At 40.8% G+C, this 27,854-nt stretch overlaps 1 protein-coding gene across 1 annotated transcript; it reads left to right on the top strand.

Moving 5' to 3' along the window:
- The first annotated feature begins 1,262 nt into the window (after positions 1-1,262).
- LOC307041442 (zinc finger E-box-binding homeobox 2) lies at positions 1,263-27,832 on the top strand. The gene is made up of 9 exons (XM_079684850.1): positions 1,263-1,310; positions 1,409-1,696; positions 20,026-20,313; positions 21,865-22,074; positions 22,824-23,017; positions 23,181-23,292; positions 23,513-24,996; positions 25,147-25,324; positions 25,588-27,832. Exons 2-9 carry the CDS (start codon positions 1,636-1,638, stop codon positions 26,235-26,237), a joined length of 3,177 nt encoding a protein of 1,058 aa, XP_079540976.1. The 5' UTR covers positions 1,263-1,310; positions 1,409-1,635; the 3' UTR covers positions 26,238-27,832.
- The last annotated feature ends 22 nt before the right edge of the window (positions 27,833-27,854 follow it).

Raw genomic sequence — 27,854 nt, forward strand, 5'->3', positions numbered from 1 at the left:
GCATTTTGTTTTTTCACTATTCTGAAAATGTAGGGAAAAAGTTCTTACTTAAAATGTAACCTTGAGCTCATGCAGTTGTGAAAACTGTAGGCCTATGTAACAATGTAAAGGGAGTTTCAGTTAGCTTCACATAAAGAGTCAAAAGTTATCTTCTAAATTAGTTCATAAGACCTATATGAGAAAATAAAATAAAAAATGCGATACGTTTATGTTAAGTCTTAAGAAGTTATGAAAAGGCTCACCATAGTTTGTGATGGGTTTATTGTGCATGAGTTCGACATGTTTCATGATGTTTCAAATTACACTTCTATAATACATTAATTGTTATGATATTTGTATATGATCTGGTTGGTAACACCTAAAATCCCTGCAAGGTAATAATTTCGCCTATTTGTCGTGGGGGATCTAGGTTTTTAATTGAATCGTCAAGTCTCTTAAAACATCCGAGCAGGTAATCTGTCCTTTACTTCTCTAATCTGCGTCACAGTGTCAGATCGCAGTTTGTTTACTCCGCTCAAACTCTCTCATTATGCGCTGTGAAAAGCTACCCGGCTCGCTTGTATTATCTCGCAGAGTTACTGAGATGTGGGGGGCACTAAAAAGCCAAGGTGGGGGTCCTGAACGCTGCGTTAGAGTTTTATTTCGGATGTTTTTTCAGTTGCAAAACAGATTACGGTCCAGGTTGCAACACAAAGGACGGTCAATGCAGCACTTCCTACAGCCATCCAGGGGTGAATGGGGCGCGGGACGGGGTCCTCTCCAGGGTACTCGAGCGCAGGTGCGACGTGCATAACAGTCAAACCATAAAACACGAAGCAGGGGGGGGGGGAGAGGGGGATGCGCACACAACCACCTGTTGTCATTAACCTGTAGTTAGTATAATCTCTCCGGGGTGAAAATGTAGCAAAAAGGGGTTAAAAGGCTCATTTGCACCTCTCCAAACAGCCTAAAGATTTAAGGTAAAACGCTGTGCCCACTATAAGACTCTGTGTGAGGAGTTTTTGAGAAGATTCCACTTTACAGAAGTAACGAGGAGTAAAACACGTGGTGAAAAATGTCAACTCAAGCAACAAGTAAATGATAGGTTACTGATCGATTAAGACATCTGCTTGTTTTTGTTATCAAAGTATTTTTAACAGATTCAACTGTACACCAATTACCCAGACCCAAATTCTAGCAAAGTATAACGTGTTATTTAGGCGATGCATGAATGAAAAGTTAAAGTAGACTACAAGTTGTGTATTCCCCCGTTTAGAAAAACCAGAACATGCGGATATATCGCTCCTGGGATTCCCTCTCCTAAAGACATGGTACGAAATCGGGACAATGTTTTGTCAAATTACAACGACATTTATTAGTGGCGTCTATGAGGAGGTCTTAACATTGTATTGTCTCTTTTGTAAATGAGGAAGGTGCACGTTTACGATGCCAAGGCTGACCTCAGGGCCGCCTCTGCTGCTGACATCACTCTTCCTCGCGGCTCGTCGCCTCGCTTGGAGTCCCATCAAGGTCTGAGTCTCCCGCTGTGACCGAAGGCGATGCCTCATCACCATTCATTCTCAGGCAGGCTCTCAGGACAAACACACACTCGCACCGCTCCTTGGACAACTTTTTTCTGAAACAAAATAAAGCGTGATGATGGCAGAAGAAAGTAGGGGCAAGCGAAGGAAACAAGCCAACCCCAGGAGGAATCGAGGTAAGAAACGTGCAGCGCTGGAAAGTTTTAATAAGTCGGTAGCCTAAATGATGCAGACCGATGTTGCTGCAGTGGACATGAGCCGAATTCGTCCGAACCGCGTTGATTTCTTCTGCAGTTTGTAGTAAAACTGTGTTTAAATGTATTGTATTATCGCTCTGTAGTTTGCTGCACATAGTTTGACAACATTCATGTTTCAGACTCACGTTTCTGCTCTCATGGCTCATGATTGCATTGCAGCGTAAATTGCAGGGATGAGCAGTCAACTTTCGTCAGGCTGGCATCCACTGGGATTATTTGATCTGTACACACATCTGGGCAAAACCCTAACATAAAAGCCCACTATCTTTGGCTGCTCGCTTTTTGTGAAATCTCATGACCCTTGTATGTTTTATACACCTGATTTTTTGTCTCCTGAATAAGTGGTAAATCATCTATTATTTAAAAGCATCCCCACTGTTTTAAACCTCCTCGGATAGTTAGACTTTGTTTTTATTATTTTAACTAAGATTTGTTTTTGTCAAACAGAAAGGCTTCTTGTAATCTACTGTGATCATACTTTAGTAGGACTTTCTCTCACATGTAGACTTGATATTTGTTACTTTACATGCTATCAAACAGAAACTTCATAGCCTGTTTCCTAATTATTAATATTCTATGCTCTGTTTTGCAATATTGCTTAACCCTAGTTGGATGTCTTTTAGAGAGGAAAGTTAAAAATAGTTTAGGGGCGATTTTCAACTGATCGAAACCCAAGATTTTTCTTAAACTACAATGTTAAACATTTCACAAGTTATTGTCAAATCTTGACAGGCACACAATTAAATATATATATTTGAAAAAGAACGTAACTCAATTTGGTTATAGTTTTATTATAGGATTTAAAATGTGAGGCATGGATTTAAAGCAGCCTCATGGGCATGTGAAATACCATTCGTATTCTAACATACTTACTGTTAATCACCCAATCTAGAATTAGTGGTAAGCTTTACTGTAGGTGTCCCTTTTTCTTTTCTGTGAATTCATTTTTCTTACAACCGTGCTGACTGTTTGCTCAGTTAATAGACTTTGTTGAGACTTTGTGCATCAGGTATTGCACTCTATAAAACTGGCCTTTTTTTGGTTATGCAGTTCTGATTGTGACGATGTATGACTCTTTAGTTTAATTTACACGCATCCATATGTTTGTTAGTTACAGCTTGGGGTACTTGTGAGGTTGTGTGTGTGTGCTTGTTTACAGCTTTGAACTCTCAAACAGTAGTAAGGATACACACATGGGCATGAATAAACATATAAACATTTGTTCTTCTATCCTGCTGATGAGGACAGATCATTTATGTTAGAGTCAATCCTACTTCTCTCAACCAAAAACACATACAAATGATTCACTGACATTCACTCACTAATTTTAACTTGACACCAACCAATTAAAATCTAAACTTGAACACTTAAACCTTATCAAACTTAAATGATTCGTATACTAAATGATTCTTATACTATAATGCATGCATGCCAGTGTCTTGCTGCTGGCTGCTTTTAATGTAAAGTTGTTAGGTGCTGCAGGGAAAGCGATCCCAAACCAACCTAACCAATACCCCCAATGCAAACATAGCAGTAACCCTAGTAAAAAACACATAATTAAGTTAATCTCTTATATTTTTGTAATTTTCCTGTTGTTGAGAGGATAAATAGTTGTCAAAAACATCCAAAAGCAAACACATACAACAACATTGCCGGCTTTATTTTGTATTCCTTGAGGCTAATGAAAGACATTGCAAACCACGCAGGGTCCTTGTTTGTCTCTGATCTGACACACAACCGCCTTAAACCTATTGGCTGTAAGGAGTCTGTTTACTTATATAGTTAATTAGTTTGCTGTAAGTGTTTCCTCATTTTATTCAGAGAGGTGTGAAGCTCGGCAGAGTGTCACCAGGGTGAGATCCTCCCTGGCTGCCGAGCGATAACGGGTACTTGTGTGTGCATGCGTACACACACACACACACACACACACACACACACACACACACACACACACACACACACACACACACACACACACACACACACACACACACACACACACACACTCTCACCTTTGACGACACCAGTTTGTCGACCGACTGCACTCCTTTTCACAAATAAGCACCATCTCACTGCCGTAAAAGCTATCAGCAAAAAAGCACACTTACTGACAAGGACCTGTCAATATCAGACCACCAGGGAAAGCAGTCCTTTTACTTTAATTTACGGAGAGATAAGCATCACCTCTGGTCAATTTCCAATACGTATTACCAACAATGGTGGGAATGTGGTAAAGTGAAGGCATTTTAAAGTGAAAGAAAAGAGAAAGATGATACATTGATATCTATCTGAGAATCTGAAAACTGTAAATGCCATGTTAAAGTATTTCATCTTTAATTTGTTATATCAGTCAGAGCATAAGTTCAAGCAGCTATTTACCCAATTGCATTAAGAATTGTTAGTGAATTTGCATGCATGCCTGAGCTGATGGCATGCTTATACATAGCATATGTGTGAAAATTCTGTGAGCGAGTGCTTATACATCTTTGTCTCATGTAGAAACGTGTGTATTAAAGCCCTGTGTTGGATTCGGAATGTGCCGGGCTGCGAGCTGGGAGTTAAAGGTCCTTGATAAAACCAAATGAATTTGGCAGGCCCGACTCATAAGACAGCGATTCAGGGATCTTTTCCAAACCAGAAGAAAGAGGAAAAAACACAGGCGGACTTTTCTTCTCCCTCCAAGGCGCCAATTGATTATGTCTCTGTCTCCCTCAATAAAACTGTCAATGTTCACCAATCTTGGGCAACGTGAGGAAATTACTGGCAGATTGAAAACAGTCCTAAGACAAAGCATAAGCATTTGAAATGACGACCAATATTTACTGGCTGTGAGTAAAATAGTTTCAAAGAGTGTGAATTAATTAGCTGATAGCCAACAGTTCAATATCCCCCTTCAGGCCTGTATACACACTCAGTCACACCAATGATTTCTGACACCATGGGGACATTTGCCTTACATCCTAAGTAAGCCACTTAATGGTCAAATTCATTTCATATTTTTTCATCATTAAAAGTGTTTTTTTCTCAATTGTAGTTGCACTTTTTTGTATGTGAGGCAAACATCTTTATAAGGATTGGACGATGATTCAAGATGATATCTATTTTCTCTCAACAAAAATATGCCATGATACATTTTCATACACTGAAATGCGTTTAAAAATGCATTGAAGTAAATGTGATGAAGCTACCTTTTAATCCATATCTGCAGTGCTCATTTTAAAAAGACTGTCACTTGTTTAAAGTGTCCTGGTTGTGTTATGTCCGGGCTTTCCCCTTCCCTCAAGCTCAGCAGGCTTCTTTGCCAGAATGACACACACAACTGATCAGACTCATTCAAACATGCACTGTTGAATCAGATGTAGGATTGTGTTTCATGAACACACTCACAAACATATTTAGTCCTGTTGCCTTGCACTTTTTGCTTTGTTAATCCATGAAACAAACTCACTCTGTTGTTGAGTTGATGTGCCTTTTTAAGAGAGAGCTTTCTCTCTCCCTGTTTCCCTCACTCCCTCTTTCTCATTTTTCTTCTTTTTTCAAGTGCCAATTTATTTAAACTCCTTTCCCCTTTTCTTCTTTCTCCTTCATTGATTTCCAAACCCCAGTCTTTGTATGCAGCTGGGGCCCAGCTGTGTGTCTGTGACTGTGGATGTGTGTGCATACATGTGTGTGTGTGTGTTTGTGTGTGTTTTTTCTGGCACAGTGCTGCCACAGTGAGCATAGCACAATGTACACAAAGGACTCGGGCAGCAAAAAAGAGAGGGAAAAGGAGAAAGAGAGAGAATAGGGGGGAAACATTTTAGCGTTCAAGACCGACGTGCTTGTACAGTACAGAGTGGAGGGGCCGGGCCTTTTGGACTGGGCCTGCTTTAACGGCAGATGTATCGGCGCGCTAGGATGAGGGGTGGGGAGAGCGAGACAGCAATGAAGAGCGCAGGCACCACAGTTTATTACCAGGACTCTTCAAGGGGATCAGCCCAGGCGTCAGAACCAGCGGGTGGGAGGGACAGAGGAGGAAGAAAGGAGAGGAGGATGACAGAGGTGGGAACTGATGGGGTTGACAGGGCTGGAGACAGCGAAAACAGCTCCTCGGCGTGAGAAGACAAGAGATGGAGGGGCTGAGGGGTAAAGACAGAAGAGATGGGACGGGCGACAGAGTGTGGGATAATAAGTGTTTCCTCATTTGTTCCTCAACGTTCCCACAGCTCCAAGTGCCACAGATCTCTCCCATCCAAGCTCTATGTGTGTGATGCCAGATCTGCACAGCAGTAATGGGGAATCCCTTGATTTGAGTCCCTCTGGTATTTTGTCACATGTTTATTCGATTATTGCTCTTTCTGATGCTTTAGACCGAGCAGAACCATGCCTTACTGTCAATCAAGAAGGAATTATTTGGAATGTTGTGCCATTACATTATTAATACACAACCAGGGGCTTTCCGCCACATTAGCTCCTGCACATGACTGTTTGGAGTTGTATTATCTCCTTAATTTCAGATGTCACAGATACATTCTTGCTTTAGACAATCACAATCTGACCCGTAGATGAAAGCAAAATCCCAGGCATTCATCAGGATAAATAAAACTTCTTTAAACTGTAACACTACTCTAATAGCCACAGTGCTCAGTGTGTCTGTGTATGTCTGTGTGTGTGTGTGTGTGTGTGTGTGTGTGTGTGTGTGTGTGTGGTGTGTGTGTGTGTGTGTGTGTGTGTGTGTGTGTGTGTGTGTGTGTGTGTGTGTGTGTGTGTGTGTGTGTGTGTGTGTGTGTGTGGTGTGTGGTGTGTGTATGTGTGTGTGTGTGTGTGTGTATGTGTATGTGTGTGTGTGTGTGTGTGTGTGTGTGTGTGTGTGTGTGTGTGTGTGTGTGTGTGTGTGTGTGTGTGTGTGTGTGTGTGTGTGTGTGTGTGTGTGTGTGTGTGTGTGTGTGTGTGTGTGTGTATAGGTGACCGGGTACACACTTTTCACACTTTTAACACCAACTGTACTGCGACTTCACACTCATAAAGACATTTCTATTTTCACATCAAAGGCGTTTTATCTGATAAGGCTTCCATACTGTATTTGATGTTTCAAATTGATCCCTTCTTTTTCTTGACATATGCCATTGCAGCGCTATCATTACATTCTTTGTCGTTGCTTTGGCAAGACTCCTCGTCTCATTAAGTCTATTTGCGGATCTTCCTTTGGTGCTGTGTGGGTATTGTGTGTTTGATATGCTGCACATGTTCCACAGAAGAAAGAGGTTAAAACTATCCAGATAGGCAGGCTTTTTGCACACAATTTATAGATATGTGCTGTTTTATCACACCTCAAATTAAATTTGGAAACCCTGCTTCAGCTGTCATGTATTACAAGGCCCAGATGGGTGGCAGAGAGAGAGAAATAAGAGAAAGACAAGGAGACAGAGAGAGACAGGAGAGCTGCTCAGAGTGTGCCAGTATATGCCTGCAAAGGATCTAGTATTATGAGCAGCAGGTTGAAAGAGGAACAGCTTGATATGTGGTGTGTGGAGGCATGACTGGCGGGACATTTGTTTAGTATCTGTGTCGATCACCTACGGGGCCAGAAAAGCTTGAGCGTTCTGATGTATTTGGTTTCATCAGTTCAACATGTGCATGGTTCTTGCCTCTCTTCCTCTCTTCTGCCTGTCTCTCATTCTTTGTAGCATTCACTGAGTCCATTTTCTAATTGTTTTAATGTTTTTTAGACCAAATAGTCTCATGTGCATCTGTCTTTCCAGTTTTCATTTAAACTACATACACAAACTAACGCTTAATGAATATATGAAACACATGATCTATATGGATTAACAGTAGGGAGTTTACAATAGATATGTGTGATATGGATGCATTTGTATTTTATGTTTTAGAGTTGTATGATACCATATAGGCCAACACGTAGTACATTATCTGGAGAACAATTAAAGAACAGATTTTAGATCAAATGATCAGTCTAGGAGATCAACTAAGGGTTATGTATATTATCGATTATATCAATCATACAATTATACATTTGTAAGTCAATAAATAGTGAAAATCATATGTTGCATAAACATAAAAAAACAAAATGTTGCACAATTTCTGTGAAAAAGCTGCATAGTTCCCATTATCAATTGAATCTGCAAACAGGGGTTGTTACTTCTATCAGCCCAGGTCAGGAAAAAAGTTGAAATTGGACTGACAACAAGAAGAGGTCAGCCAACGGACTCCTCCTCTGTCTCCCTGTACCTGTGATCACCTGGCACCACCTTCATCTGACCTGCACATCACACACACACACACACACACACACACACACACACACACACACACACACACACACACACACACACACACACACACACACACACACACACAGACACACATGCACGCACACACACACACACACACACACACACACACACACACACACACACACACACACACACACACACACACACACACACACACACACACACACACACACACACACACATATATGTTGTACACAGCTCCATCTATCTGTCTCCAACTCTCTCTCACTCCCACATTTTCTGTTTCTTTGGCTAGCAACATCACATTTTTACACATTTACACTTAGTACAATACACTTTTAGAGGCTTTTACAGTCAGTCATTCAACCATGTTATTAATGTTGTAGCATTACTGTAAAGTATTTTCAAAGTAATGTGTCCACAAAACATCACATGTCATCGCCAACATTTGTGAAAAATGTGAGGATTTTTGTAAAGTCATAAGAATGCTCTTTTTGTAAGCATTAACACAAACTCGGACTCTTGGCTCAGACAGGAAAGCTACGTGCAATATTTTATCTGCAAATACCAAAATCTTTGATAGCTCAGGTATGATAAAGAACCGGATCCTTAAACCGGAAGTATTTTCTGCAAGAAAGGAAGCAAGCAAATAATATCAGTGTACACTGGTCCCCTATTTCAGTTATCACTGTGTAACAATCTTGAAAATAGTCTTATCTCATCTTTAAATCATTTTTATGGTGTTTGTTTGACAAGTTGTCATGTTTCTGTTGATAGTGCAAAAAAGGGGAAGGTTTTTAATCAAAAAAGTTGGCGGCTAATACAAGTAAAAGTTAATAAAATTGCAAAGACAACAAAGAAGTTCTGAAGTTATACAGAATCAATGTTCTTCTCTGCTGTGTAGACATACCTTAGGGAAACCGTGCAGTTATGATATACAGTGCATGTGTGCAGCATGCAGGAGGGATGGAAGAGGAAGTAAGTCATAAGGCCGCCTGGCAGCATATCAGAGAGAGGTAACGTCATCTAAATGATACAAGTAATAGGTAGGTGTGAATGTGTCCAGGCCTGATATTGGGACAGGGGCTCTGCATTTCAGACACAAATCTGGAACGTTGACTTCATTGTCACCTCTTTTTTTTCTCCCCTTCTCAAATGTGCAGCTTTTTCATCTTAAGCCTTTCTTGTTTCTCTCTTTCTTTGTGTGAGTCTCTCTTTTTTCTGTTTCAGTGTTCTTTCTTCTTGTCTTTCTCCTTTTTCTTGATCATCCCCTGGTTTCTACTTTATCTCCTCCTCCTTATCTCTCTGTATCTCAACTCTTCCAACTCCCATCCCTTCCAGTCTTTTTTTACATTGTGTCTTTCTTTCTTCCCCTCTCCTTCCTTCCACATATCAATCCTTTGCCCCTCCCAGTCCGTGCTCCGCAAGTCCTGTACGGTCGCCATCATGCCCCCCACCCCCTCTCCCTGAGTGCCTCCCCTGTCCCACTGACACCACACGCTGCTCCCATCCCCCGAAAACCACTTCAAACAGGCAGCGCCATCAAAGCCCACAGTCAGCCAGTCGGCCAGGCAGCCAGTCAGCCAGCCAGCCTTCTGCTTCGACTTAAAATTACTGTCGTCCCAGTCGCAAGGCTGCTTTCCTCCTCTGATACACATCAAAGATCCTCTTAAACTCCTAAAGTTTGCTTTTTAAACCTTTCTTCTTGTTGAGTCTTTTTTATATACATTATTTCGCCGGTTTGAGGTTTCTCTCTCTCTAACTCTCTCGCTCTCTCTTCTTGCCATCATTTTTTTTTTCTGCAACTGGGCCAGGTCAGTAATGACATGCACACACTCTCGTGCGGTTCTGCTGTATTTGCATTTTTCTCCATGACTTTAATTAGTTTTTCTTTTTCAAGGCGTCAGTTTGGGCCTCGCACACACGCACACGCACACGCACACGCACATGCACACACACACACACACACACACACACACACACACACACACACACACGCACACACACACAGCTGTAACTAACAAACATATGGATGTCATACCTCTTCTTAATCAGAACTGCATAACCACAAAGACAGCAGTTTAATGGTGGTGTGTGTGTTCCTATATTTGCTGCCTGTATTACTTTATGTGTGCGTGCTAAAGGAGCAGAGAAAGTGATAAAAAAAAATAAAAGGCAGGAACCGAGAGAAAGAAAGATGTGTGTGCAGAAATGGGAGGAAGGATTCAGAGAAAGAAAATGGAAGCAGAGGGACACATTAGAAAGGCATCTTTTCTATGTTTCAAAGCCTTGGAGGTCAGATGTGGTCACTTGAATTGTTTCTGTGTATCATTATCTTTTGAGTGGAGGATGTAATATCCGCATACGCCAGAGGATGGCGCCCCGTCTGTATGTTAACCATATGAACTGGCTGCCAGGCCTCATCTACAGCCTCTGTCTATTAAAACAACATTTCTCATTATAAAGCAACTTACATTTAGATATGGTTACATCCTGTACTTTAGTAAATAGTCGCTGTCGTTTTTGCTGACTAGGACATACTCTTTATAGTGAAAGAGCTCAATGATAGTTGAAATGATGTGGGTGCATGTGTAGTGAATACCTTCACATGGCCTGCTCTGATCTTTTATTATCTTAATGTGGCTTTCTCAGGAATCTTGTATCTTGCGTGTTAAATCTGCTGAGTGGTTAGATTTGGACATTCTTGTCTTTAATGCAGCAAATTGTCGTGTTTCAAGAACACCACATCATGCAAAACACCTCTGACAGATTATATATGATTGAAGCAGACCAAAGTCAGTGGGATACCAGGCATATTTGTTTCAGCCTCACAACAATCTCCCGTAGTGAGTAACTGAAAGTTGCAGCTCGAGCTGAACTAACCAAATCCCACATTGTATAGCTGTTAAGCTCAAAGAGAAGTTTTATTTAGCATGAAGCCCTATTAAAAAACTTCAGAACCTTTGTGCTCCGTCAGAGAATGTTTTAATATTCAAAAGGAGCCACTATTGTGTGGTTTCTTGCGACAACGTACAAAATAAAGAGCCACATCAGAAAGCTGGAACGGTCCCTGAGCATTTTCATGTGTGAAGAAAAAAGAGGGAAAACAAATTTGGAAGGGGGAGACAGGGGTATTTATAGAGTGGTGTGAGAGTCTTTGCAATGACAGGAGTCTAATGAAGTGGAGTTTGGGTTTTGATTCACAGTGCGGTGAGTGCGTGGGTCCCTCTGTGACCGTTACTGCATTCCAGCACCGATCCCTTGCTACACGGAAACCAGTGCGGGCCACAGGAGGAGGCGAAGGGCCAACTCGAAATAACGTGTTCCTCTAACCGAGCTAACCTTTCTCACCAACATCAGTCCTGCCTGTGGAGCAGATGCACACAGGGCACAACAGCACTGAGCCTAAACACGGTGACAAGTCTTTGTTTTCACAACTAGGGTCTCTCAGCACAGATACAATAGTCTATGTATCTCTGCTGGTGAGTCATTGACAAGGTATATGAGTCAAACAACACAATTCAGCGACAATGACATAGAAGGGAAGTCCAGAATGATATCAATCATGTTTTGTTTTTTTAACCTTTATAGTCCAGTGGAAACTGTATTGGGTTTGAGTTTATACAGATGTGTAATGAGGAAGCGAGAAAGAGACAAGAATGAGATCAGAGAATGTCAGTCACCATTAGTGTTGTGGGTGACGTGCATTTTACAACCATGATATCACAGCTCTGGTGTATTGATAAATGGTAAAAACATAAAAAAAGTTTTTATTTTTATTTTTATTATTAACTACATTTAAATAAAAATCTTCTCATCTTCACTCTGTAACTATAGAGAAGACTGTGTTGCCTTTTGCAAGCTACCCACAAAAAGTTGCACTAAAGCAGAAAGTCACACCTATCTGTTCTGAAGGTAAAGTCTGGTGTCAAACAAGGTGGTAATATGTTTTTGACAAATGTCATTGTGGTGGTCGCAAGGACAGGTAAATATGGCGGCAAACGTGTAGGCAGCAGCATACAGGAAACCTCCAAAGGAAGATGACACTCAACCACAAAGACTTTATGCACACCTCTTCTCTCACACCTTGTGAGAGAAGAGAAAAACTGATTGCTGCATTTTTATGCATACAAATCCATTCTGTCTGGTTAGCTTATTTTATAGTTTGTATAAATAGTTTTGGGTCTGTTAATGGGAAAATTACAGGAGGCAGGAAGTGTAAAAACTCAAGTCAGACTTTGGACCTGTTCCAACACATTCAAATGTTAAATGTGAAACTTTGATCCCCATTTTTGTATACACGTCCTATTCTTTTTTTATGCATTCTGATCTTATCTGTAACAAACAGGGGAAGAACCCCATACATTTGATTAGAAAGACCTGACATTGCCTGTAGAAGACATTACGTTAATGACACATTAAACAAGCTAATTATCCAGCCACAGTATCCTTGTGTCTCTATGCTCTACCTGGGAGAAATCTTAACCTATTCATTTTAAAGTTCCTGTGGAGGCACTTGTCTACTCTTTAAAAAGTTAAAATCATTATAGGCTCCAAAAATATATCATGGATGTCTAGAGTTGACCACAATCTAAGAATACATGGCTCGGTGGGAATCTACATGAGGATGAAAGTACATGCAGTGAGTGTGTTTCCCCGTCTGCTGCCTTTCCTCATGCAGTTCACCTTCAAGTGAGTCACAGCTGATTCACCAGCACGTATACTCACTTTTGTGGAGTAATTATTGATCTAGGCCATGAGCTTTGGGGAAAATTCCCTGTCCATGTTCACTCCAGATCTCCTATTTCTCTCTTTCTGTCTCTATCTGAAATGCATAAACACACAGAAAGATATTCTAGCATAGGAGATGCTGTTTGAAATAATCCTGTCATATGCTTGGTTTTCACAATAAAAAACAAATACACTTTGTTCAAATAACAACAACATGTTTGGCAATTGAAACCTTACAAAAGGAGTGCATTCACACACACTCAAAGTAAAGATGTGCAGAATGCATGGGTACAAGTGCAAAAATGAGTAGGAGGAGATTTAGACCTATCAGATGTAAAAACAGAAACTTTGATTGAAGGTGAAAGATTAAACCTAATGACAGTAAAGTGAATGCCCACTCAGTTTCACCTCGAGGTAGATTAACTTGCCCTGCAGAACACAGACCATACAGTAAGTCACTACTTTGTTTGGTTGGTTTTGCTGCACTTTATTTTATATTTCTTATTTGTTACTTTACTGTTAGTTTAATCTGCTGTTGTTTTGAAGTCACATGAGAGCGGGTTTCCACTATGCAGATGTGGTTCTCTGTTTAGTGTCGTGATGAGACATGCAGATAGAGAATAACAGATCAGTGATACTGATCTCATTCGATTTTCTGATGTCTGGGTACTTTCACGGCGGCCATGGCATCTGAACACAACAACACAGCATGTTATAGCCGGTGTCTTGGGGCCGTGCTTTGATTCGCAGAGGCTCCTCTGAAATCGGACTGAGAACGAGTTCATATGTGAATAATGAAACTAACACCAGCACAAAGTCACACTAAAAGCACAACTGGTTGACGAATCAACTTTGTGAGTGTGGTATCAGAGAATAGCTCGGTGGCTTTGAAGCTAATAAAATGCCAAAAGGGATTCTGTTTTTGTGTCACAAGGGCCCTAATTGAACAGAATCATTAAAAGCCGCAGAGAACAAAGGCACTATAGTTTCAATTACAGTGTTTGTTGTCAATTCAAAGGTCACAGCTTGGAGTGCAGGACTGCGCTGCAGTTTTGTTCGCTGATGTGCTTGCAGAGCCTTAATCAATGGGGAAATAAGCTTGTTGTTTATTTCCTGATTCTTCTGCGCGCCTCTGAGTGTTTCAAAGAGCAGATGTTGCCACTCGGCTGCACATTCTGTGGTGGTGGTCCGAATGCTCTGACAGGGTGGTGTCTCCTAATGAGCGGGACATCTAAAGGCACAGAGCCGTGACTTTGCTGCTGCGGCTCTGCATGAGCTTTGACTCTGCCTCTGTCTGCTTTTTGGATGTTCATGCTATTGCGTACACACACACACACACTAACACACAGTTATTATCATGTATTTCTATGCTGTTTTTGATCATGGGCTAGTCCTCTGCAGCAGCAGGCCGGTCTTGCTTCTAATTTGTGCCCACAATACTAGTCTTTTTATTTTTTTCTCTCTGTGTTTCTCTGTACTCTAGTTTGTAGTTTATGTGTTAGTGTTGAGGGAATTTCCCTCTGTAGCGTGTTTTTCACAGTTAGAGGATTTGTGTCAGGGACAGTTTAACGCCGTTGCTTTCTGTCTCTTTCCTTCTCCTTTTCTTCTCTAATTCCTCAACCCTGAATTTATTTTATCTCACTCTTTCTCTACCACCTTTTCTTTCTGTTTGCTCTAGTTTATGCAATGTGCAATATTCTTCATGCACTTTTGTTTCTGAAACTCGGTGTCACTCTTGTCAGCCCCTCTCTCTAACATACATTACACACCACAGCACTGTGTACCAAACACAGTGCAAGAATGCAGATCACAAAGTGCACCACACATTTAAGCATCTCCTCCTCCACACTAATATGACCTTTAAAATTCCTATCACAGTGTCGCAGTTTCAGTCTCATTTATACTCGCCGGCAGCCATTTGCAGACTTTTTTTTGTGTGTGTGTGGCTAACTGCCAACCGGCTAAGAAACCACTGTCATCAATTGAAGTAGAACTTAGACTTTCATATCAACGTGCTTGTGGTCATTTTCACCATCATTAGACAAGAATGTTTGCACTTCCTTCTCTCTGGCCGCAGAGATGCAATAAATGTGCAGCACAACATCACATTACCACCATTCCTATTGGTTAACATGTAATTTACAGCATTTAATCTTCAATTTGCTGTCAGCTTTATGATATAATCTGTGAAACATTTGGATAAATTAAAATATAGAGTCCCATTCCAAATTGAGACAACCACAAAAAGGAAGTTTACTGTAAAGTCAACTACAGTAAATTCACATTGGAATATTATTGGAATCAAACAGATGTAAAAAAGGACAAGATTTTTAAATGATATCATGTATCAAAAATATTAATTTGTTGTTATTGTTGTTGTTGTTGCAGATCAAGTTCATGGAATGACAATGTGTTGATTATGTAGTTGGTGCATTTGAAATAAGGCAGTAAGATAAAACCTAATTTGCACATAGGCATTAGTGTCCTTTTTACCCTCTCAGTGTTGTTAGGGCAGAGTAAACGAAACCAGAGTAGGTGCCCGAGTCAGAGGGAGCCATCTCCCTGAGTGACAGACTGTGAGTCTCTGCTACGATCGAGGAGGTGAGGTGGGAGGTGTTTCTTTTTGTTTGTGGTCCTCCCTTGACTCATTGCACAAATGTCAGAGAGCAGGTATGAATACAATAGCTGCCACAGTGAGGTTTCTTTAAATGACTTGGTTGATTTCTGCAATATTTTTCAAGATGGGTCATCATCAACATGAACACGCTCTACAGATGAATTTGGATACACTTCGTCTTTAAACAGCTGAAATAGGTACTGTAAAATGACAATGCACAAATGTTCCTGAGCTTGCATTTTGGTTAGCGGGTGTGTAGGTGTCCGTGACTCTTGTGGTAATATATTGAGTTCAAAATAGCAGGTCTTTAGACACCTGTGAAACCGTGACAGTTTTACCAGTATGGAAGTAGCTTTATAATTTACATTAACTAAATCTAAATCATTTCGAATTAACATTTTAAATATATTTCTATGGCAAAAATAGATTGGATACAAAAGTATGTTGCGTCAGTATGTGTTTAATTATGCCATTAAGTTTCAGGCAGTTTTACCACTTACATTTTTACTGTGTGAAATGTATCAGATGTTGCTTTAACGTGGCAAGGTAATCATTGTTTCTGTCGAAGAGCTACATTGATTTTATTAATTTGTGTATCAGGATAACTTTTGGATTAGAATATAAGTATGAAAGTAATTTCATGTAAAACGTCAAATAAATTAAAAACATATTTAACATATTTAACATATTTACCCTGTAAAAAGTAAACTCAAAACGTAAAAAGACTCTTTGATTGTATTTCCTGTGTTAACTTTAAAGTAATTTTTGTATTTATTATAATTTTTGTATTTATATATTGTGAGTGGCTTATATTGTGTGTTTGTAACAAAAAATGTACTTTCATGAAACATTCATTTCAGACAGTATTTCTAAAAAAGTTAACATCTGTTATCAAAAAATCTTAAACTGATATTTCATTACATAAATAAATAGATACATTATTTATAAGGTGGTTTTTATCTGGTGTAAGACAGTAAAGTCTAATAAATTGCTTGATAACATTACATTACAGTTATTCTGGCTTTGTTTATACGGACCTTCAATTGAAGGAATCAACAGAACTGTAACAATTTCATTGAGTGGTAAATTGGGCCTGGCCTTGTTTGTTGCCTTTAAAACCAGAAGAAACAAACAAGGTAATTTCTAGGTAATTATTCCGTGCTTACCATTTACCCACATAATTACTAAGTCAATACCAGATCACATATGTGCGTCGTAAAATAAACTGCAGCTTAGCGTGTTGCTATACAGTAGATGCCCTCTGGGATATAAACAGTGCAGAATTAGACCGGCTCTGAAGCTCTCTTTGCTGAAGAGAGTCAGTGCAAAATAAATTCAGATTTACATTTTTGCCTGTCCTACGTAACTTCTTTAAAGTTATGGTCTGTGTTTTAGTGTTGTGGTGGGAAGATTCTTTCTTTGTGTGTCATATATATCTTCTTATGACTTTATCAGGCGTTATCCGTCTCTAGCTTTGGAAAACTAACTAAACAATGTAAATAATAAAAGAGCTGCTGCAGGTCATCATTTTTAAGGTTTTTGATAAGTTTCCAAATAGATCACAAGCCCACAGAACAGTGGTGTGTTTTGTCACGATAACACTGGTGTCCCAAGAAGACTTCTTTCTGGCAGGCACACCATCAATCTTTCAGACGTCCAGTCGCTGTCATGCAGTGAAAGCGACAGACAGATTTAAATAGTTGTGCAGTGTTTGATCAGAAAACAGTATTGTTGTCAAACATCAGATGTAGTCCCCAGAATAAGTGATCGACATTGTCAAGCATGATGCAGCACAGTTCGGTTAGCACTCTCTAGATATGAGTCACGTTCTTCCCACGCACACTACAGTGCATGCACAATAAGAGTGAACTGTTTTCTACTGTGTGTGTTATTTTCTGCTCAACATCTTCCAACAAATTACACATTCGGAAAACTATTGCACATTGCATTAATTCACAAGTCCTTTGTACCTTGAAACACAATCCCAAACCTCCTGTGGTGTTCAAAGATTTGGCTGCTCCAAAGTAAAAAATGAAACAATTTGAAGGATGCAATCACTCTCCAAATAAATAAATCAACGGGCCGATAATGAAAGCCATCCCAGGGCGTTGCGGCTTTAATGACAGCACATATAGGCTCAGTGTCACTCACTGTCATTGCAGAGAAAATGAGAGCCAATTTGATGCTAATCCGGAACAGACTTTCTCTTTTAGTGCCCAGCAGTATGTCCTATTATCCAAGGAAACTCCTGCAGGTCAAACCTTAACTACATCATATCATTTCATAGCTTTCTGCTGTAGGGAAGCACATTTAATTACCAATTTCACCCCCCATAAGAGCAAGTCATTCCTCCCCATGTTAGGCTTAGATGACTAGCCCCTAGTGTTTTGCATGAGCTCACTTTTTGGGAGGTGTATTGAACCTGGGGAAGGTTTTGAAACTAGATGATACAAACAGATACACATGTGGGTGTTGCATTTGGAGATTAGATAATATACTCATCAAACTAGTGTGTACATTGAGTGTTTTAGGTGTGTGTTTGCGGGCCGCCCCCTCCTCAGCACCGGGTCCCGTTTGCTCTTTCAGTAACAGAGTGAGTGTACAATCTGTGTGTGTGTTCTCGATGTAAAGTTGATGACATTTGCTGAAATGTTTCCTCCGATGTAGAACAGTCGCTGGCGTTTGTCACTGTGGGCTCTGGGCCTTAACGGAATGTGTCAAAAGCTAAATTCTCTTCAATTATTGAGTCCGCCGGCCAAGAGTGGTTTTAAAACAGCTCCGTGTAAAATTAACATTTTCTTTCTTTTTTAATATTGACTGACTGTTGTTTTGTCATTTTAATCAAACATTTTGTTTGAGTTTTATAAAATGTAGTGAGCTGTGAAACATTATTTCTACTGTGATATAAACAAAATAATTGAAAGAGCAACATTTATTTAAAACTAGTAAGAAGCGTGACAATATTGTACTGTGACTGTCATCAAAAAAAAAGAGTTTTACAACAAAGAAATAAGATTTGGCCCTCTGTGTTTTGGCACACCCTTTGATAATGGTTTGTCTTTCTCCAATATTTTAAAGCACTGGCAAACAGTCTATGTGCCTTCTTTAATGGTCATTACTTGGTTGTGATTAGATTTTGCCAATCAGTGAGAGGGAAACAGAGAGTCCTCAAAGATATCCTTGGAAATCAGAGCTTACAGCTGAAATCCCAGGCATGTGCTTGTGATTGTCATTTATTGTCTTTGCCATGGGAAAAGTAATGCAGTCTGGGCACCGAGGGAACACTTTTAAATTACAATATGTTATTTATCTTTTCTTATTTCTGATTCACTATATCCTTGCTGCATCACAAGTAACATACCGCACATGTGTGAAACATTAAGGCATACAAATGTATTTTCTACAGTCGCACTAATTACTAAATACAAACACATTTAGTTCAAAATACACTTTTCCATTTCATACCTTTTTTTTAGAGATTAATCCTGAAAATTACACATTTAAATTTAAATAAACATTGTAATAACAATTGTTAATAGTAACCCTAAAATATATATTTGACTAGAAAGTTGGATCATCAAGATGGAAGAGATTCTTAATAAATAAATAAATATTTTCATTTCATTTCATCGTTTATTTAGCAGGGTTAGGGTTAGTGAATTAATGAACACTTTAAACAAAAAAATGCAAATAGTGTAAATATGCCGGATTTTAGCTTGGAGCTAATTTCCATCCGCAGTCCCTCACATAAAACATTTAAGAACATGACAATTATACACATAGCAAAAACAAATACATGATGTGCAAAAAGTGCAAAAGAGCAAGAGCAGCACACACAAGTATTTACCACATGGCAGTACAATCTAGCAGCAACGACATATAAAGTGCAAGAGAAGATAGAAGAGATACCTAAAGTGCAAGAGGAGATACCCCTGTATTAAAGTGCATTTAGCGGTGATTGCACGTATGTAATGCTGCCATTATCATAAACCACATTTCACTTCTTTATATAGTGTCAGAAGTTTCATGTTAAGTTCAAAGCTTAGTAAGAGTTTTGACATGCCTTAATTTCTAGTTAAGAACATCCTTAATATAGTTGTACATTTATTTTTGAAGAAATGTATATGTTGCACACTAAGTGTGTCTGCTTGTAATGATCATAATCTGTAAATACCACATAAAGCCATACATTTCCCATGATAAGACACATTGAATTTCTTCAGAAGGGATTTTGTTTCCCTTGCTTAAAAAGGAACAACACTAACATGAACTAAAAGGAATGATATTGTTGTTCGTCATTGACAACAGTTAAGATGTAGTTTGGAATTTACTAAACATTTTGAATTTCTATTGGGTTTTTTCCCCTGTTTAGTTTCAGTTCCTTACATTTTAAAGAGAAAACAAGCATTTGATCTTTTTGAATTTGATCTCAAGCTGAAATTATTAGAAACTCATGAATGTTACCTTTTGAATTATGTTTAAAAAATCAAGTAAACCAAAAAATAATAAATCAACTCTCTCCTTCATTTTGATCATTGTAGATTATTATACAACACTATATATAATATTGTGTTCCCTAAGGCCTACTGCAAATCTGATTGTCTTTTGTCACGCCTCTAAATGTTCTCTTTCTCTCCTTCTCACAGTGGATGCTGAGCAGGTGAGTTCCCTGGGGTCAGAGGGGGAGGATGAGGTGGGACTGTGGAGCCTGGAGCCCCAGGACTGTCAGGAGAGCCTGGACAAGACGAGCCTGACGCCCAGCGAGGGGACGGAGGAGCCCGGCAGCCCGGCCCACTCCACCCGGCCGCTCAGCCTCAGCCCCGGCAGCAGGAGCTACTGGCCGCAGGTGGAGCGGGAGGCGGAGGCGACAGAAGACGCCAACACACCATCTGCCACCGACAGGGAGGGAGACCAGGAACCGTTGAGGATATACTGTAAGCTATAAACTAAAATAAACCTGTAGAACTTTTGTTTTGAAGTTTCTGAGAAGCCTCTCTAGAACGAAGGCATGTCCAAGGAAGTGTGCAAGGTGTAAAATGTGATCTGTTTACTGTATGAGAGTGCTGTGTAGGACCCCACTGTGCGTGTAAACAAGTTTTCAGTGTTTTTCTGATGCAAGACGGCAGCAGTCTCATGATGCCTCTCAGAGCCCTCTAGATACACCTTCATATCAGCTCCTTGTGAAACCATGTCTTCCCTACAAGCTGTTCCTTTCTTTCACTCTTCTCTTTGAAAAGGCAGCCTTCTGAAAGCATGACAAAAGAAGTAATCCCACACAATGTCACAATATTTCCATGCATCAAAGAGGTGACGTTACGGTACTGAAATCAGCACTGTGCGACGCGAGGCTTTCCCTTTTATTTAGTAGAGATCAAAGGCTCACTCGGCTTGCCTACTAACAATCACTTAGCTCCCTCGCCTCGTGTGATTTGGCCTTGCCTGATGAAGGCAAAGCTGAGTTTTTACAACACTCAACCGCACAAGCTCTTCCCTTCACCACATAAAAAAACAGCTCAAAATATGCCAACATCTGCAAACATTTGAAAAATCTTCCTCAAAGTCGCTGTAAGCTGACTGGCTTGATTCATGATAGGAAGCGCCCTCTCTTCTTCACGTGGCTTTCTTTCTCTCTGTCTGCCTGTCACTGCACTCAAGGACCCAAATGAGAAATAATTCTTCAAATCAAGTTTCATATCTGGCCAAGAAGTTCCCTGAATACATTGTTCTATCTGTCGGTCTTAAGAAGGGAATTTAGTTCCATTAGATTCAGCCGCATAATCACACAATGTCTCTTTACAAGTTATCCCTTCTCTCCTAGCATATAAATATACAGTCTGAGACATACTCATTCACACAAAGACATTTCTTTCTCAAAAATTGAATTTAACATAGGTTCAATTGCACTGATGCAATCACTGACAATGTTCAAAATGTAAAATGAAAAACCCAGAAGGTGAGATCATGTAGAAATGCAATGTATCAATCTGCAAAATAACTGGATATTGTTTATGGTCTTTGGTGCAGTGTGGGTGACACTTTTATTATCCTGTTTTTATTCTCTGTTTGGCTTTAATGCTGCCTTCCCGGGAACAATTTAGTTTTATTTCTGTGAGACTTTTAGCACAATGGGAAAAAGAAAAATGGAAACTTTTACCAATATTTTCCTAAATCACAGAAAACAGCTCAAAAGTTTCATGTAAGAACTAACCTCTGGTTGAACAAAGCATGCTTTAGTTTGCCAACTTTTTTTATTTTCTTATTAAACTTAAAGTCGTATATTGGATTTGTTTGTTTGAATTTGAGTTTATCAGATGGAAATAAAGAAAACTAAACAAAAAAACGTGAACAAATAAATGCAAAAAAAGCACAATTAACAAAGCTAGAGATACATTTCACTGACAGCATTATTATGATTATGATGATGATTATTTTTATTATTATTACTTATATTACTGTGCCTCTGTAACGCTCTTCTCTGTTCCTAGGCAATAACTCAGACTCCCAGAATTCCTTGGAGGACCTGGCCCACTATGAGTTTCTGGCGCAGTTGAAGAAGGCCTCTACCTCAACCAGTCTCCTGGAGCGCTTGAACCACAGCGGCTCCGCAGCAGCGTACCACGCAGGCAGCCGGCTGGACGAGCTGCCCCCGGCCATCTGGTCTCCTGGAGCTCAGCACAGCTCACCTGAGGGGGCAGGTACGTGGTGGAACAGCTGCAAGGACACTCAATAATAATGAAACAAATCTTACATGACTGGTTTTAAGCTAATCAGTACGTTATTAGAATGAGAAACCATTAAAGGTGGGGTAGGTAATTTTGGAGAAACCAGCTCGAGTGCGCTCGAACTTGAAAATACACAGCCGGAAAAAATCTGCCACTTCCTTACAGAGCCCCTCCTCCAACACACATGAACGCGCACATGACCAATGAGGGCACGAGATAAGTTTGTGCACAGATGGAAGGCTGACAGGCAGGCAGGCCATCCGGTTATTTTAGCCGGGCCGGCTAAAATGATTAGTCGTGCTTTTTACAGTACCACGGGTTCCACAGATGACATTTTTTTAAGGATTTCTTGTCAAAGCACTTAGATATTCATTTCTATCGGGATGTTAAGAGCATTCCATGGAATATAACAAAAAGTGTATCTAGAGCCGGTTTCTCAAACTTAACTACCCCACCTTTAAGATGCAGGCTGACATTTATATAAAAGTGATAAATCATATATTTTAAATTTTTTATGTTAATCTAATTCTGAAAACACACATCACCTAATCATCCAGTTTGACACTAGTCACATCTATATGGCAATCCATGCATGCAGGTTGTGCTATATTTAAAAAAAAGATTGAGTAAAATATCACAACTTTACCCGGTTCAAACAAAAATCTATTTAGAATTGAATTTTGTTGTCCGTTTAAAACACCACCTTTATTCCTGGACCTCAGATGCAGGGAGGAGCGAGCAGGCCTGTCCATTCTGCCACAGGATGTTTCAGCGAGGATCTTCTTTGAGGGACCACATCAAGTACTGTCAGGAGAGGGAGGGGGGCCACATGGTCTGTCCACTCTGTGGATACACTGCCACCCTTAGGGCACAGATGGAGCGGCACCTGGCACTTCATAACCAAATGCAGGACAAGGTGAGATACACAGCAGGAGCAACTTCTATGTCTGCAAAGAGACACATTGTCATAACTTTATTCTATGATTTAGAAGTTGTTGCGTTAAAGTCATTTATTTGTAACTTTGTGTATACTTCTTCACACCCTGCAATCAACTAATAACAATGTCCTGTCATCCTAGAGTGTCCTCGGTTTGGATCAAGGCATTGAGACGAGGAAGTTCAAATGTCTGCAGTGTGGGAAAGCTTTCAAGTACAAACACCACCTCAAAGAGCATCTCCGCATCCACAGCGGTGAGAACAAAAAACCCTCAACCAAGTTGTGCCAACCTTCTAATTGTCATTGTTTCCAATGTATCATTAACTGTTACTTATCAGTATATGTCATTAAATTAAACATAACTTGAAGTGTTGACAGGAAACAAGTAAAAAAAGATCCATGCAAAGATCATTATAAAAGGTTATTTTCATACATGTTTTGACGAATATATCCCACCTGTGTGTCATCCTTTAGGTGAGAAGCCTTACGAGTGCTCCAACTGCAAGAAGCGTTTCTCTCACTCCGGCTCCTACAGCTCCCACTTAAGCAGCAAAAAGTGCCTGAATGGGGGGGGGATCACAGGAGGAGCCAGCAGTGCGTTTAATGGACATAGCCAAAGCTCCTTCCACCACTCATTTTCAACATCTCCCTCTGGAGGAGGGGGCGGAAACAGTTCTGAAAAGGGCTCTCCGATTGCATCACAGTCCAAAGGTTATGCTGGTCCTCTGGGTCGAGGACCAGAGGATCCTAACCATCTCTCCCTGCAGGACCCCAACACCACGGGCTTCCCCAGAGCGTCAGACCTGGCTCAGCTTTGGGACCCCTCAGCAGAGCTCTCTGTGAGGACCAGTATACTGAATGGGACCACCCTGCTGCCTTATCTGCACACTGGGACCAAGTTTGAACAGATGCTGCAGGAAATGCTTCACAGGGAGGTGAAGAAAGATGTGGACATGGACAGAGGAGAAGCTGCGATGGAGGAAAGGAAGGGGTTTTTCAACGGAGGAGGGGCTGACATGAAGGTCTCCCCCGACAGGAGGAGAGAGGCAGTGAGGTCAGGTGAGGGAGAGAGAGGTGTTCTTGGGATGTCGTGCCGCTGGTGCTACCACCTTTTCCCCAACGTAGCAGTGCTCCTGCAACACGAGCGCTACCTCTGTAAGTTGAACCGAGAGGCAATGGAGGTGCCTGAGGGTCTACGCAGCAAAGACCACTACTCACCACCTTTATACTTCCCAAGATCTGCTATCAAAGCAGAGAACAGCAAACTAAGTGAAGCAACCAACGGCCTCTCCGAAAACAAATCACTGTTACAGAAGCTCAGCTGGCACTCTATCCCGCAGCAGCTTTTAGTCGCAATGCAATCTCCCCCACACGATAACCGGTCCTCACGAGCCTTCTGGCCAAACCAGGAAAAGGGAAGCCCCAGCCATCCAATCGACCACTCCCCAGAGCTGACATCACCTCGAGTCAGAAGAAGGTTTCCATCAGGATTTGGCTCTCCGCTCTGCCTGGACCTCACCAGCTGTCCCCCTGAGTTGACCTCCCCTCAGAGCAGCCCGTGGTCCGGACAGAACGAGCCCCTCGACCTCTCCCTGCCCAAGCAGCTCTCAGGTCATGAGGGGAGACACAAAACTGTAAATGGTAATGCAGCCCGAGGAGAGAGGAGAGAGCGTGGGAACCAGCAGCTCAAGAGACCAAGTCCATCCCCTCATCTCCCCCTCCACCACCACCCTATCTTCAGCAGGGCTGGAGCTCCTGTGTTTCCAGGTTCCTTGTATAATGGATTTCCTATCTTCAACCAGTCTGGTTTAGGGCTTTCAGGACATGACGGCATTGCAGCGATTCCATTCAGCCAGCCAGCTAACAGCCCTGGGTTTCTCTCTCCCATGGCCTTCATGATGGAGGCAGACGCAGAGGCCACACTGAAGAAGATCCATCAGGAGAGACAAGCTCTTATGGTGTGTAAGGCTTCACTTTCAGGTTTTTTTGTTAAGAATTATGTGTTATGCTGAAGAAAACCAAAAAAAAAACTATATTCGATAGCATTGCTGTACGAATGTGTAGAACTAGAACAATACAAATTATATATTTGTACGTTTCCTGCTCAGGGTGAGGTGTTAAGCCGCGGCGCTCTGGACTACCTCTCTCTCATGGATGACGGACTGGATGGAGGACCAGGGAGGAAGAGACTGAAGAAGACCGATGAAGGGCTTTACGCTTGTGACATCTGTGAAAAAACCTTTCAGAAGAGCAGCTCTCTGCTTCGACACAAATACGAGCACACAGGTCAGTAGTATATGCGAAAACGCTTACATTATATCTAATTTCCTATAGTTTATAGGTTACTACAATATGTATTACTTAAAGATGTTGGTGAAAGGATTTGATTACCTTTGAATAGAGCCAGGCTGGCTCTTCCCTCTTGTTTCAGTTTATTTGTGCCAAGCTACGGCCTGACAGATGTTTATAATTACTCTTTTCTATACAAATGAAGCTGGTACATCTTCTTTTTTTAATGTTTGAAACAATTTTCTTTGAATTAATTACAGGAAAGCGTCCCCACGAGTGCAAGGTCTGCAACAAAGCCTTCAAGCACAAACACCATTTGATTGAGCACAGCCGGCTGCACTCTGGGGAGAAACCCTACCAATGTGACAAGTGTGGCAAACGCTTCTCTCACTCCGGCTCTTACTCCCAACACATGAACCACCGCTACGCCTACTGCAGCAAGGACCAGGACCAGGACCAGGACCAAGACCCCGAGGAGATGCCTCTCACCCCGGGGGCCGGGAGCAGCCTCGGGGGCCGCCTCAGCGACGAGACCCGCCTGTCCATAGAGTATACCCAAACCGCACACTCCTTCCTCAGCGATTCTAGTCTGGATGGAGCTGCAGAGGCCTTTAAGGAGGAGGAGGAGGATGAGGAAGAGGAGGAGGATAAAGAGGCAGGAGTTATTGATAGTCATGAGGCACATGTAGGTTTGTCAGAGGAAGCCAGGAAGCTGGAGAGTAGCCCCATTCAAGGACCACCTATAAGGGAGAATGGAGTGCAAAATGAGAGAAATGGTTACGATGTGGAAAATCATATTGACAATACCGAGAGAGAATTCTGGGAGCAAAAAATGGAGGAGCAGAATGGAGACTTGGACAGATGTGAACTGAGCCATGATATAACAGATTTACCCAGAATAAAAACTTAAGGGTAACTATAAAAAGCCCAACAAATGCCTATACTATATATATTTAGACTTTTGATACAGTTTTCTCCAATATGTATACAAATACAGTATGTAACAGCTCCACAGATTTTTTACAAATTTTTACAAAGTGAAAAAATGCACAGAACTGCCAAACAGTTGCCTTTAAGTGGATGAAGCCATACAACAAAAATATATGGGACAATACCAGTTATAGTATTTTATCATTCAAAATAGACTTGATGTACCTACAATGCTTTTTGTTTGTTTTAGTTTTTGAACCTTTGCCATGACAGCTAAAAAACATGTGGGTTGACTCATCTGAGGTCATGTCACCGGTCCAGATGTGACATCGCAGGAATCTCACTTTTATATGCTTGCTGCTGCCGAATATTGCACAACCAACAAACAAGAGGCCTTCGTATTTTAACGTCCAGGATCCACCTTTTTTTTGTTTGAAATGTTGCGCCTCTTTGCATGTGATCAGGTTAAGAAACAACACCTGAAGGAAAGCTTTGATTGCAGGACAGAAGGAGTCTCACTTTAAAAGTTAGAGCTTAAATGGGCAAGACACATTCAATATTCTGTGGTATCGTTTCATACAAATCCTTACCTCTATTTAAAGAGCAATAACTTGTAAACTGTTTCACATGAAAATACACATATGTTCCATTACTTTTTCCAACAGCCAGTGAGCCTCCTTTTATCATTCATACTGTGAAATAATAAGGTGCAGCCACCTCATCTCTTCTGGTTTTCAATGGCTCAACGGCTTTGACTTATAAGCAGTATATTTAGAATTTTAGAGAACAAGCAGTAAAAAGAGGAAGGTGTTTTTTTAATTTATTTTTCAAACAAAAAGCAGTGGACTGCACATCTTTTGTCATCCTGACATCTTTATATGTCAAGGGGAATAAAAGAAACTTCATTTTATGCAAAAATATATCCTCTTTCTGTTAATCATTTACATGGGCTACAGCTAAGTTTTCTCACCCCCTGAAGAATAATGTGTCACACATTAGGGCTGCGTGTTGAGGTGTGGTGAGAGGGTCAAGACTCAGGACACACACATCAGCTTTGAACTTCCTCTTTCCGACTGCAGTGTAGTCAACGTGAAAAGTACCTCAGATGTACTGAGACACTGTGAGTAATCTGACAAAGCCATGGTACGAAGAGATAAGACGGTGGTACATGAGGTGTGACTAAGCCTATATGTACTCATGCATACCGTGTGCCAAAGACACTTCTTGGTTATTGTGTGTGTGTGTGTGTGTGTGTGTGTGTGTGTGTGTGTGTGTGTGTGTGTGTGTGTGTGTGTGTGTGTGTGTGTGTGTGTGTGTGTGTGTATCACCAAATATATGCATATGTGGCAACTCAACTGCCACCCGACTCTTTCTTAGTTCCTTACCTGTTATTTCTGAGTTAAAAAATAAGCAAGAAATAGTTTAGTCAGCATCTACACCCGTTTTTTTCTTATCAAGCAGTGTTTTTCTTATCATTTACTGGAACTCGTGCAACTTTTGTATTCACTTTTTATATATGTTGTTTGCATGTTTGTGAATATTTGTAATAAAATTGTACATATGTTGTCACCAAAATACCGTATTTCATGAATTTTCA

Source organism: Notothenia rossii, assembly GCF_949606895.1.
Source record: "Notothenia rossii genome assembly, chromosome: 5".
NCBI lineage: Eukaryota > Metazoa > Chordata > Actinopteri > Perciformes > Nototheniidae > Notothenia > Notothenia rossii.

Bases quoted from the DNA above. Each gene is read 5' to 3' on its own strand.
- LOC307041442 (XM_079684850.1), top strand. From the start codon at position 1,636: ATGATGGCAGAAGAAAGTAGGGGCAAGCGAAGGAAACAAGCCAACCCC. The intron at 23,018-23,180 runs GTGAGATACACA...CTGTCATCCTAG, and splicing joins ATAACCAAATGCAGGACAAG to AGTGTCCTCGGTTTGGATCA. The intron at 24,997-25,146 runs GTGTGTAAGGCT...TTTCCTGCTCAG, and splicing joins AGGAGAGACAAGCTCTTATG to GGTGAGGTGTTAAGCCGCGG.